At 40.2% G+C, this 13,245-nt stretch overlaps 1 protein-coding gene and 1 long non-coding RNA gene across 3 annotated transcripts in view; one reads left to right on the forward strand and one right to left on the reverse strand.

Moving 5' to 3' along the window:
* The window catches only part of rps15a (ribosomal protein S15a), a 6,267-nt gene extending 1,546 nt beyond the window's left edge, over positions 1–4,721 (forward strand). For both annotated transcript variants that reach the window (XM_024259193.2, XM_024259194.2), the window contains exons 4-5: positions 661–746; positions 4,591–4,721. In XM_024259193.2, the coding sequence (XP_024114961.1) occupies positions 661–746; positions 4,591–4,684 (180 nt within the window). In that variant the 3' untranslated portion in view covers positions 4,685–4,721. The remainder of the gene's footprint in view (positions 1–660; positions 747–4,590) is intronic.
* A 4-nt stretch (positions 4,722–4,725) lies between these two features.
* On the reverse strand, positions 4,726–5,808 carry LOC118598138. The gene is made up of 2 exons (XR_004947243.1): positions 5,453–5,808; positions 4,726–5,229 (listed from the first exon to the last, which is right to left on the reverse strand). It is a non-coding gene; the product is annotated as an uncharacterized LOC118598138 (long non-coding RNA).
* Positions 5,809–13,245: the final 7,437 nt, after the last annotated feature.

A 13,245-nucleotide genomic window follows, 5' to 3' on the forward strand; every position in this document is an offset into this window, starting at 1 on the left:
ACTAAAGTTACATATGTAACTATGGTTCTATGAATCCCGGACCGCCAGAGTTCCCAGTCCCTCAGGTTCCTTGTGTTCTTGCGAGCAGTGTTTGATGCCACGCAACTTTATAGCCTCACGTGGGTCACAGGTGACTTACTTAATTGTCAATAAATTCTCGAATTACGCATTTGCAGAACGTTAATCCAGTTCTTGAAGCGTCGCCTCTGGCGGTCAGGATGGATGAAATAGAACAAAAGAGTGTTTGTTCTGATGGATTAGATTTAGCTGGTCCAAATGATCGTTCTGTATGACTTCAGGTTGTTCTTCCTAAATAAGTTTAAAATAATTGTTGCAGTTCAGTGAAAACTTAAAGCCAACTGTTACTATAAGTTTCTTTTTTCATGTATGTTTTTTTGACTGCATACAGTGGACCACAATTCCAACTTTTTTTTTTTTTTAATAAATATTTCTTCTACACGTGCTTTGTCCTTATTAGCCGTTAACATTTATCTGTAATGCTAACATTGTCTGGAATGGGAACATTCAATGTCAGATTTAGTCATTTCAGGGTTTGAGGTTCTTGTTCCTAATTTTGCAGAAAGCCCAGCGATTCCTCTAAAGTCAGCAGGTCTTTAAAATGTTAGTTTCTAACTATGATGCTGTTCTCGTCTCTTTCAGTGTGGAGTGATTAGCCCACGTTTTGATCTTCAGCTCAAGGATCTGGAGAAGTGGCAAAACAACCTGCTGCCCTCAAGACAGTTTGGGTGAGAGCAAGAGCCATCGGTTACTAAACTAGGCCACATAGCAGGAATTTTTATGTATTTATTTATTTTTTTGATAAAAAAAATCTTGAAAATCATATCCAGAAAGAGGCTTGTTATTGTAAGGTAGTGCACTTGTTTCCATGAGGTTTATTAGTGCAGAGATGCCCTCATCCTGTTTTCAGTTAGAGGAGGCTGAGATCAAGCAGAAATGTTGCAGAGATCCAGTGTCTTTAGTTTAGACCTCTGTTCTTGATGGTGGTGGTGTTTCTCAAGAGGAAGAGGATTTGAGCCAGGCTTTGTGTCTACATTTCTTACATTTTAATTTTGAAGCCAGTTTTCAAAGCATCTGTGAATAACAGTGTCGGAGAATTCTTCCTTTTTTTGTTATTTATAACCATTATTTGTTTCACCAGAGGTGCGATGACAGACAGCAACACCCTGTCTCTGTTTAGTGAACAAGGCTTTCAATAAAAGTATCAGAAGTCTGATAATGTTTAAGCTTCAACTTTCTGTGTTTTTGTTTATAAATTAAAATCTTTATTGAAGCAGCTTTACCACCAAGCACTACATAAGTCAAGGCTAGGTTCTGCAGATGAAAACAGTGTGGTTATCCTGTCATAAAGCTCCCTGTATCTCTGTTGCATAAAAGTTGTCTGTGACGTTGACAGAAATGGAGACTTGGGCTTGAGATATTTAACTCTCACATGCAGATATTTGAAATTTCAGCTTTGGACTTTGAGAACTGTGTCCATAAGTTTCTGTTCTGATTTGCATGTTCTTGCTGTATTTCATTTCGTGGGGAAGCCAGATATACACCACCTGACTGTTATTCTGTCCCTCTAATTTTGAAGTTGTGTAGTAACAATAGAAAACACATTTCGACTACAAGTTTGCAGAATTGAGACTTGGACTTGTATAAAAGGTCGTCCCTGAATGCTCTTCATTCTCAATCTAATGTTGGTCAGAAAGGCTGGAAATTTGACTGGGAATTTGGGTATCAGTCCTTTACCAAGTAATTAGAGGGCTAGTATTGCTCATATCAACACCAACATATATATATATATATATATATATATATATATATATATATTTACTCAGTATTCTGAGCATCAAAAAGTTTTGAAAATTCACAACTTTTAAATCGTGTGTGTAATAAAACACAAAGCAAAAATACTTTAGGCAAATAATGTTTAACTACAACAATAGTTGCAGAAGATATTGCTAAGGCAGAGCTGGTGGCAGAGCTTGTTCTAGGTTGAGGATCTGATTCTGACCTTGTAAGAACTCTTGAGTAAATTTGAGTAATTTACCTATTGAAGAAAAACTGCAGCAAAAATACTCATCTTGTCATCTATGGTATTGATACACTCACCCCTACCCTGTAAATCTTTGTTCTCCTCATCCGAACTGGCATCTGACTCTAAACTGTACAGCTGGATATTGCACACCATTTATATTGCTCAGCTAACGTTAGCTTGGGCTTTAAACTGGTGGGAGAGTGTAAACAAATAGATGATGAGATATCAATGAAACCTTATTTCCATGGCAACAGTCCCACCCACTATCAGGTGAATTTCTGAATGCCTGCTGCTCTGCAGAAACTATGTCCTAGAAAATGACACAGGTTCCTTGGTTTTGGCTAAAAAATCACAGTAAAAAGACCACTGGTAATGATTTTACAAAGACAAATTAATCAAATGAGTAGTGTTGGCTAGAGTTAGACACAGGAGCTGTTTTGTAGCCTGTTTTACATCTGCAGTGGAAGTTCTGTGGTTCTCTTCTGGTCATGCAGGTGATGATCCACAAATGTTTTCTAGAATTTTATGAGCTGAGGAAAGAAAGTCTTGTAATGTTGTAATGAGCTGGATACACAGTGGTCCCTAGCTATATCAGTGTTCACTTCTCTCTGTTTGTCTGCAATCTGGTTCAGATTTTTTTTTTGTAAACAATACACTGTGTTCAGCGTCCTGATTGGCTGTTGTTCTTGTCAATCTGTCTCCTATGCAGAATGCGTGCAGGTTGTCATTTACATAAATCCTCAATCTAGAGCTGGTCTTTTTTCTGTATCATTCTATAATACTTTGCTTTTTTTAAACAAAGGTTTTTACATTTTGTCGATTTAAAAAAAAAAAGGAAAAGCTGTAGAAATGATGCTGTCTGTCTGAGAAAAGAGTATTGTGTGTTTTTAGAGATTTTATAACCTTAAAGAACCACTTAGATAAAAATTTGTTTTTTGTGTTTTTAACATCTTCTTGTAAGATTTTTTTTATGATGGGGGACATATAAAAAGAAAATTAACCTTAAAACTGCATTTCTGGGTAATTAATTTGTCAAATTGTTGTGAATCAGTAGCAGATGTAAAAATGCCATTTGAAAAGGCTTGTAGCTGTGATGTTAATAATAATGATGGATTAGATTTATCTGCGCTTTTCCGGACGCTTAAAGCGCTTACAATGACTATCCATTCATTCACACCTCATTCATACTGGGTAATGTTAAGTTACTACTGTACCCACAGCTGCCCTGGGGCAGGCTGACAGAGTCGTGGCTGCCAGTTCGCGCCTACGACCCCTCTGACCATCACCTAAACATTCATACACATTCTCACACCAGTGTCTTGCCCAATGACGCAATGACACTTGGCTGGCGGGAGCGGGAATCGAACCGCCTATCCTTGAATCATTGGCCGACCTGATCTACCACCTGAGCCACTGTTGCCCTAAATGATGACACAGTTGCCAGGCCTCACACTTCCTGCTCCGCCCCATTCTGATGCATCCACTTGTAGACGAATAGTTCCATTAACATCTTTGTTTTCTTCGTCTGAGCTGGAATCTGGATCACAACTGAATGCCTGGATAGCTACAGTATTGCTTGCCATTTTTGTTGCAGGTTAGTTTTGGGTTGTTAAATGAGGTACCACTATGACTCCTGTGTTTGAACTCGCCTCTATGTTTTCCTCTTTTTACTGTTAGCAGCAGTGGGAGGGGGTTATTGGATTTTGGTCAGTTCTTTAGCTGTAGCTGCAGCCATTCTTGGTGATTTTTCTGCATTATGGGAAAGATGACCCACTCACTGAGTTAGTCCCACTTCGACTATATATATTTTTTTCTATAGTAGCAGTGTTCCCTGTGGTCTTTTAATTATGGTTATGCAGTTTTTATCCAAAATTTAACCAGGAGTTCATTAGAAATTTGCTTCTGAGTTGTGGTGCAGAATTTAGTATTGGCTAATCCTTTTGTTTACACTCCCTCCCACTAGCTTATAGCATCTCACAAGCTGACAATAGCGTAGCAAAAAAAAAGGGCGAGCAATATTGGAGCAATCCAGCCGTACAGTTCTGAGCCAGATGCCGGGAAGACTTTGGCCCGCCTATGTCAGTTGCTGTGTCCCAAACCTGAGCTTTTCCAAACCGTTGGTTTTCATCTGCTCCTGATCCAACACAATTTAAATTAAAAAAAAAAAATACTCGGAAACACAGTTTTAATTGTAAAGGATTTTATACATGTACTTCATCATGAGAAAAATGCTACAAAAAGATGTTAAAAACACAATTTTTATTAGAGTTGGTCTTTAACTTCTCCATGGATCATGGAGAAGTGGCTTTGCTGTTTGCTAGGAAGCCGGAGAACAGACACAGTTGAAGGGAGATGTGTGGTCTAGAGTCTGCTCACACTCTTGTTGCTGAAGGTCAAAATAGTCTACTGGATCCTTCAGACTGAGCACTTTCTTTATATTTTCAGTATTGTATTGCTAAATCAGTGTTTCTGCAGATTGAAAGAAAACTCTTCATCCTGCTGTAGTTGTTCTTAGCCATGCTAACTTTGATGCTCCCCACCTGCAGGTACATCGTGCTGACCACCTCAGCTGGCATCATGGACCATGAAGAGGCCAGACGGAAACACACAGGAGGCAAAATCCTTGGATTCTTTTTCTAAAGTGTAAAGAACTGCAAATAAAAACAACCAGAGAAAACTGCTGGTCTGTGACTCATTTATTATGTAAAGATGACATGAGAAATGTGAGAGCTTGGAGTCTGAAACATTACCCACAATCCCCACAAACTGGGAGGCTGGAAATCTTTCAGCCATTTCCAAAAATGTCCATCTAATTTTGTAGATGATCTGACAGGTTAATAATTACAGTTCAATATTCAAAGCCTGTGTTTTAGTCAGGTGCTTCTGGGGAAGACACTTCCTAGACTTTTTCATCGGAGCCCTCCCCATTCCTGATGGAGGTCCAACATGAAAACTCAATGATTGACAACTGTATGGAGTGACTACTTTGTTTTTTCTGAGCTATAAAACTACATGTAGGAAATCTTTTGCCCTTAAATCATCTTAGCATTGTGGTTTCGAGCCGTGTTGCTCCATCTCCAGTGTTTGGTAGTAGATTTGAAGGGAAGAGGAAACATCGGTTCTGTTCAGAAGCTATGCAGAGCCCACATGATTCCCATGTTGAGCCTAAAACCTCCTGTTTGGAGCTGCACAGAAAGAAAAGGCTGCAGGAATACAAGAAGAGCCGTTTTATAACAGCCTAAATAAATCTTTTCACTCTGTTATATTAACTGCATTTATATAGTTACTTAACCACTGAAATAAACAGTTTAGATTTTTCTTCAGTTATTTTTCCTTTTGTTTCTTTAAGAGGGGAACAATTGCTCAAAAGTTTTTTTTTCATAGAATTTGAATTTGGTGAATTGTTACCTGTTCAGTCATTCAACAGTTGCATTCAGTTGTCTGCTCCTTATCCTCCCAGTTAGCGATGAGTTTCTGTTTCCTGAAATGGAAGTTTGGAGCACAGTGGTGGAGAACAGCTCTAAACAAAGAAGTGTCAAAAGATCATCAAATAACAGTAGCTGTTTCCATTGTGTTGATGAAAATACTTTCCAATGAAGCGAAATTATGAAAATATATAATGGTTCATTTATGCACAAAACCAGTTGAGACTAAAACTACTACAACACATCTACACATCAAATCTTTGTTGTCCTTTAGAGGAACGTTTGAGTTTAAATTTGATTTTCCAGCAGGGACACAAGTGCTGAACAAAAAGAGGAGATTCTTCTTCAGAATTTATAGAAGAAAACGACGTTTGAACCTTGGTGCGACATGTCAAAACGGTGCTAATCTTGGTCGAAGGTTTTACTTTGGCATGTCTATTCTGATATACAAAAGACTTGGTGTTAAATATCGGAATGAAAAACTGAAATTAGTGATTTATCTGTCATGATCGATTTTCAAACTCTTGGCACTTCCGTGTTGTGAAAAAAGCTGCCCATTTGTCATTACTTAGTAAAAAAAACATGTTTGGTCACCCTAGAGCCCACATCATACACCAGCAGCAGCTGGCATCTTTCCGCTGGACATTTTGGGCTTCGGTAAAGGTCCAGTGAGCCAGAGAAGAGGAGACGCGACAACAGGTGGTTCCCAGGCGTCCACGGCGGCACCACGGTTAGAGGACGATCAGCTGAACCACAGTGGTGCAACCAAGCAGCTTTGGAGTTGTAAAGCAGCAGAACCTAAACAGATACATAACTGAACACAAAAGAATAAATACAGTACAGGTAACAAACCTGTTCATACCTGTTCATGTAACTTCAGAAGGATGACACAATCAGTTACTTGAACAGTACAAACAAACAACATGGAGGGAGAACAAACATTTAACCTTCCTTGCTCATGGTTAGGACCAAAACACACCGCTGGGACCCATCTGGTGCACCACACTTAACGTTCAACGGCTCCAACCTGGAAGCAGCGGATCGGGAGTGACCAGCAAATCCTGTTGAGGACGTTCATTTCAGAAGATTCTGTTATTTTGGTCATGACCTCAGATAGATAGATAGATTAACTTTAATTGCAGACTCTTAGTCCATAAAAACATGCAAAAGACATACATTCACCCATTAGAAAAAAGAAAGAAAGATACTTTCCTGAAGGGAATGTTTTCAGAGTGAGGGATTAAAAAAACAAAAGAAGTAACCCAACTGCTTGTTATCAGAGTTGAGTTGTGATTTAACAAGCAATAGCCCAACTGTTTGGACTTTTTTTTTATTATCACCAGATTAAATAATCTGATCTGAATTACAAAAGATTCTATTACTTAAAAATCACTTAGAAAATACAAATTTGATTATTCAACTCTATGAATAGCCTACATTTTCGTTGACATCATTTCTTGTATCTTTTTTAAGGTAGAAAAGTTTTTCTGTTAGATTTTATTGAGGATGGGTGATATATCAGTATCAGTATCGGAATCAGTCCAGTATTAAAAGTTCCACCATAGATATTTCTCTTTCACTTTGACCGGTGGTTACAACCCCAGTGCATCGTGGTCCACGGCCAAGAACAGGAGCACCAATTATCCACCTGAAATCTCTCCCACTCCAAGACTGAAGCTAAGTTTATACTAACATTTAGATAGTTTCCATTTGGGATGCATATTTGTACTGTTCTTGGTAATGTGAAGGTTATCGCAGGAAATCTCTTAACTATGTGTTATTCTAGACATTTAAATATCAGTATCGGCAAATATTGTCTTTTGGCTACAATTGCAGGAATATCGATTATGGGTATCAGCCAAAAAAATGATATTGGCTCTTCCTGAATTTTTATTTGTAAAAAATCCAATTTTCATTGTTAAATAGAACTTTGTCAATTTAATATATTTTTATTAAACTGTGTTTAATCAAAAATTGACTAATTTGTAAACTTTCTTCCATCTGTCCGTCCGTCCATCTTCTTAACCTGCTATGTTTCTTTTGGGGTCATGGCATTGCTGCGACCTGTCCCGTCTACTGTTGAGTGTAAGCAGGGTAAACTGGCCAATCTGTCGCAGGGCACGCAATCACTCCCACACACATGCACACCTAGAAACATTTAGTGTAACCAATAAGCCAATGAAGCATGTTTTTGGACTGTGGGAAGAAGTTGCTTAAGTGCCTTGGGAACAACTGAATATTATATTATTTAATATCATGGTATGGTATTGATGAAAAAAAATCCTAAAAGTCTATATTTAATTAGATTAATTCACTTGTTGTTTTGAATGTTTTTCTTTTTGCCCAAACTTTTTTTGATTTTAGTTTTAGTGCCAGCTTCAGTCTCTGAGCGTCCAAACTCCTCCTCTCCTCTGTAAATCATGCATTTCTCTCCTCTTCAGAGTTATGAGAGCTCCTGTTCGGCGTGATGGTGATGCATCTTGAGCGAAGCAATTCAGTGTTGTCGGGTCTGGCATGAAGAAAGCAATTTTTGGTGGTCGCAAAGGTCCTTGTGCAAACATCACATCCATTCTGGCAGCAAACTGAGAGACTTATCATCAGAGTCTGGGAACTTATGAGGCGCTTGCTGCTGCATCACTTCTCCCAGAGCTCTCCACGGTTCAACGAGTGACAGATGGCGCTGGGCTTCTGTGGGCCTCCTCGCCAGACACTTGAGGGCAGTAGAGATGTGTCTCTACACAATAACACCCTCATTCTGCATTCAGGCTGAGCGGGTTGGCAACCAGCAGGAGTAATCATAATTGATTTACAAATAAAAGAATTAATAAACTGAAATAACAGTAAAAGTTTGACATACGTATTCAGTGGAAAGAAAACAGGTTTTCAGTCCGTCTGCTTGGAGATTGTGCTGTCTCCATACATCACTTCAATGGTGAAGCGAGAAAAGCACAGGCGGATAGAAAATTGAAAGTAGAAGTCAATCAAAGCAGTTTCTGATGAATGAATTCACACATTGGATAGAGTTTTGATATCAAGATTCCAGCAGAGCTTCAACCAAAGAAACAAGAGCTCTGTGCTTTGCTGTTCTACAACAAATATGATAAACGGGAAAGAAACTTATTAAATCTTTGATTACAAACTGTCCTCTATTTGCATTTATAGTGAAAGTTGAATGAAAGGTTTCAGCAGACAATACCCTCCCTCTTCCTCTCCAGATGCATCAGATCTAAAAAAAAAAAATTAAAGATCAGCTTCTTTCAAATGGCAGTGAATTTCTGGGTGACTTGATTCATGCCTATGTATGTTTGTTTGTTTATTTATTTTTGTGTGTTTTATGTGTGTGTGTTTATTTAAGCATTACTTTCAATAACGTAACTATCTTGCTTTTATATTCTCATTGCCAAAATTATATTTATTTATTTATCTGCAATGTCTATTTTTGCTTCATTACCACATTCAACAAATTAGGAACACATTGTGCACGGAATCTACCTTTTATATTGTATATATATATATATATATATACTGTATATATACTGCTCACAAAAATTAAAGGAGCACTTTAAAGAAACACATTAGATACATCAGATCTCAATATGAAGTTGGATATCTATACCAATAACGACAGGGCAGTGTCTTAGGAACAAAAGGATGACAAGTCTTTTAATGGAAATAAAAGTTTTCAGCCTACAGAGGCTCAATTGTGTAGACACCATAAATCAGAGTGAAATGAAGATGTGGCAGGCTAGTCAATTTTTTCCAAAACTTCATTTCTGCAACTCAAAATGCTTTTCAGTATCTTGTGTGGCCCCCACCAGCTTGTATGCATGCTTGACAACGTGGCGGCATGCTCCTAATGAGACGACGGATGGTGTCTTGTGGCATTTCCTCCCAGATCTGTGTGAGGGCATCCCTGAGCTGTTGTACAGTCTGAGGAGCAACCTGGCGGCGCCTAATGGACCCAAACATAATGTCCCAGAGATGTTCTATTGGGTTTAAGTCAGGGGATGGTGAAGGCCATTCAATTGTTTCAATTCCTTCATCCTCCAGGTACTGCCTGCATACTCTTGACACGTGAGGCCGGGCATTGTCGTGCATTAGGAGGAAACCAGGACCTACTGCACCAGCGTAGGGTCTGACAATGGGTTCAAGGATTTCATCTGGATACCTTATGGCAGTCAGAGCACCATTTCCTAGGCAGTAGAGGTCTGTGCGTCCCTCCATGGATATGCCTCCCCAGACCATCACTGACCCACCACCAAACCTGTCATGTTGAACCACGTTGCAGGCAGCATAACGTTCTCCTTGTCTTCTCCAGACTCTTTCACGTCTATCACAGGTGCTCAGGGTGAACCTGCTCTCGTCTGTGAAAAGTACAGGGCGCCAGTGGCGGACTTGCCAATTCTGGTGTTCTTGAGCAAATGCCAGTGGAGCTCCACGGTGCTGGGCAGTGAGCACAGGGCCCACTACAGGACGTGGGGCCCTCAGGCCACCTTCATGAAGTCTGTTCCTGATTGTTTGGGTAGAGACATTCACACCAGTGGCCCTCTGGAGGTCATTCTGTAGGGCACGAGCAGTGCTCAGCCTGTTCCGCCTTGCACAAAGGAGCAGGTATCGGTCCTGCTGAGGGGTTGAGGACCTTCTACGGCCCTGTCCAGCTCTCCCAGAATAACCACCAGTCTCCTGAAATCTCCTCCATGCTCTGGAGATTGTGCTGGGAGACACATTAAACCTTCTTGCTGCAGCAAGTGTGGATGTGCCATCCTGGAGAAGTTTGACAACCTGTGCAACTTCTGTAGGGTTAAGGAATCGCCTCATACTGCCAGTAGAGATAATTACCAAGCCAAAATCAGCACGAGTGGAAAACCAGCCAAAAAAGATCAAGAGGGAGAAACTTGAAATGACCTCCACATGTAACACCAGTCCTGTTTGGAGGGTTTTCTAATTGCTGCCACTGAAGTGCACCTGTTGTTAATTCCATGAACACCAATACAGCTGAAATTGATTAACGATGATTCTGCCGATCATCTGGGATCAGGTCACGGGGCAGCAGTCTAAGCAAAGATTCCCAAACTTCCCTCTTCCCGGCCACTTCCTCCAGCTCCTTTGGAGGGACCCCAAGTCGTTCCCAGGCCAGCTGAGAAATGTAGTCTTTCCAGTGTGTCCTGGGTCTTCCCCGGGGCCTCTGCTTGGTTCTTCTTTAACAGTCCTGATAAATCACCTGTCTGTCCTGGGAGAGTCTCCCTTCTTTCATGTGGAGATCCCCGAGGTTTCTTCTTTATTTTCCTTGAATCAGGTTTTTCTTTAGGAATTTTTCCTTAACAAGATGGAGGGTCTAAGAGCAGCGATGTCCAGTTCAGTTTAGTTAGTTTAGCAATCAGCTATTGTTTATATATTATGACCAACTTTCTGCTTCTGTACAATTACCCAATGAGACAATTGCTTTGTAATATTGGGCTGAATTAATAACATCAAATTGCATTGAAATTAAACCAAATTATATTGATATAATAGCTTTTAATGTTATGGTAAATTAAGAGACAATAAAGATGTTCTTTTCTATTCTATTCTATTCTATTCTATTCTATTCTATTCTTTTCTCTGTTGTGAAAAACAAATCAAATCCATTTCTGCTGGTGATATGATATTAAATGTTTGGAAGTAGTGCTGCTGCTGCTCAAACACAGAGAGTCCTCTTTGTGTTTTCATGCACTGTTGCAGGGATCTTTGGTGCATCTCTCAGCCATGTGATTTATGCAGCCACCCAGCGCCGCTCTGACAGACGCTGTAACTACAAAGACCCCAGGAAACTGTGGAATAAACTGTGGCCAGCTGGGAGGAAGATATGAAAGAGGACCGTTGCTCCATTTCTCACCCTCTTCAAATGAATCTGTGTTCCAAGGTGAAACAGAAGGCCGAGCGTTGTCACATGGCCATTCCGCTGATACACTTATCTCAGATTTTGCGGCTGTGCCTGCATTTGCAAGTGAAGAGTAGGGGTAGTGCTGTGGGAGGTGTGGAGGAGCCTGTGTGTGTATGATGAATGGGATAGTGGGGAAGCAGTAAATTTATGGCTGGGAATGCAGCCATCCATTCTGATCCGCAGTCCCCGGCTGTCCTCAAGGGCGCCGTGCTCCTGTGGGCCCACCATCCCACAGATGTGGAGACAACACCTGTGCCCAGGTAAACCCTGCAGCGTTCACCCTCCCCCTCTCTTTGCATATCAAACCATAGTTAATTAATGGACAATGAGCACAAGCCGCTAATATACATATAATAGCGGAGAGGCCAAAGGCGCCAGCCAGAGTCTGCCTTCATTAATTAGTCCTCTCATTTGTCCACTATAGATCACCTTCAACAATACAGGCCGCTGTGGCCGCCTGGATGCATGATGTGGAGTTTGCCCTGCAGTAAATAAGAACGATTACTCTTGAGCTCCACGTAATTAACAGTGAGTGAGTGTGAAATGTGAGTGAGGGCATGTCACCACACATTTCAGAGCAAAATCAGTGATGAAGGCTAAATAACAGGAACAACAGTTGGCTAAAAAAATAAAAATAATCTGAAGATGCCTTTTTTCAGCAACTGCTAAGAGATTTTTTCAGGGTTCTGTTTTTAATCAAGTGAAAAGTAAACACACTAATTCTTTCTACCTGACTGTCATTTTAGCTCTCTGAAATTATAATCCCATAAAGAAATGTCACAAAAATGGAACTTACGATTGCTGGGTTTGTTAAGTGTACGAGGTGTGCTTGTGATAATTAAGTGTCTGTAGGTTGCCCACACAGTTCAGCTCTGATTATCCAACGTCTTCATACTTACAGGATTTTACCTTTGAAGTGCTGATAATCAATTGTGTGTGGAATGGCGCTAAAAGAAAAAGAAGATCATGACCACTACTCACACTTTTGTGGTCTTTGACTCACTTAAATAAACCCTAACCAACCAAAAATGATGCTTCATCATATATGTTCAAAACTGAACCGTGGCTTCATCCTGAGAGGGTCAGTCTGACCATGACCTGCATTGTGTGAGTTCAGCTCTCTGACCCGATCACTGTTTCTTTTACACTGATGTGGGTTTCAGGTTCATGACTGCTGGGGACATGCCCACAACCTGAAGTTCTCAAAGAGGATCTTCCATATGATTCAGTAGAGGTAACGACAGCTGGACATGTTTACATCGTTAACACACTCCTTGCTCTCTTTCTCTCATTCTTCAATTTAAATTCTCAGTGAAGTTTAATCTTGTTAAAGTTCTACTCTTTTAAGCTATTGTGTGGTCTTTTAATTATGATTATCCTGTTTTTAGCCATATTAATAATTAGGACATAGTTTCTGCAGAGCGGCAGGAGCTCATTAGAAATTTGTGCCCAAATTGTGGGTGGCACTGTGGATTGGGAGTAGGCCCACCCACACTTCCCATCACCCATCTGTTTACCGTTTCTCTTGCTAGCTTACAGCACCTCACAGGTTAACAAAAAGGCCAGCAATAGTGGAACTATCCAGCTGTCAGGATTAAGTCAGAGGTAGGCAGAGTATTCAAAAATTGTACTCAACTAAAAATATTGTTACTTTACCAAAATAGTACACAAGTTCAAGCAGAGAGCAGGCATCCAAATAACTACTTAATCGAGTAAAAAAGTACTTGGATCAAGATCTACTCAAGCAGTAAGTAACTATGAGTAACATCCAGTGGCGGGCCGTGCATTTCACACCTAGGCCTTCAGTAGTGCTCCATCTGAATCAATCCAACCCTCATTAACTATTTTATGGC

The sequence above is a fragment of the Oryzias melastigma genome, linkage group LG1 (genome assembly GCF_002922805.2).
Source record: "Oryzias melastigma strain HK-1 linkage group LG1, ASM292280v2, whole genome shotgun sequence".
In the NCBI taxonomy this organism is placed as follows: Eukaryota; Metazoa; Chordata; class Actinopteri; order Beloniformes; family Adrianichthyidae; genus Oryzias; species Oryzias melastigma.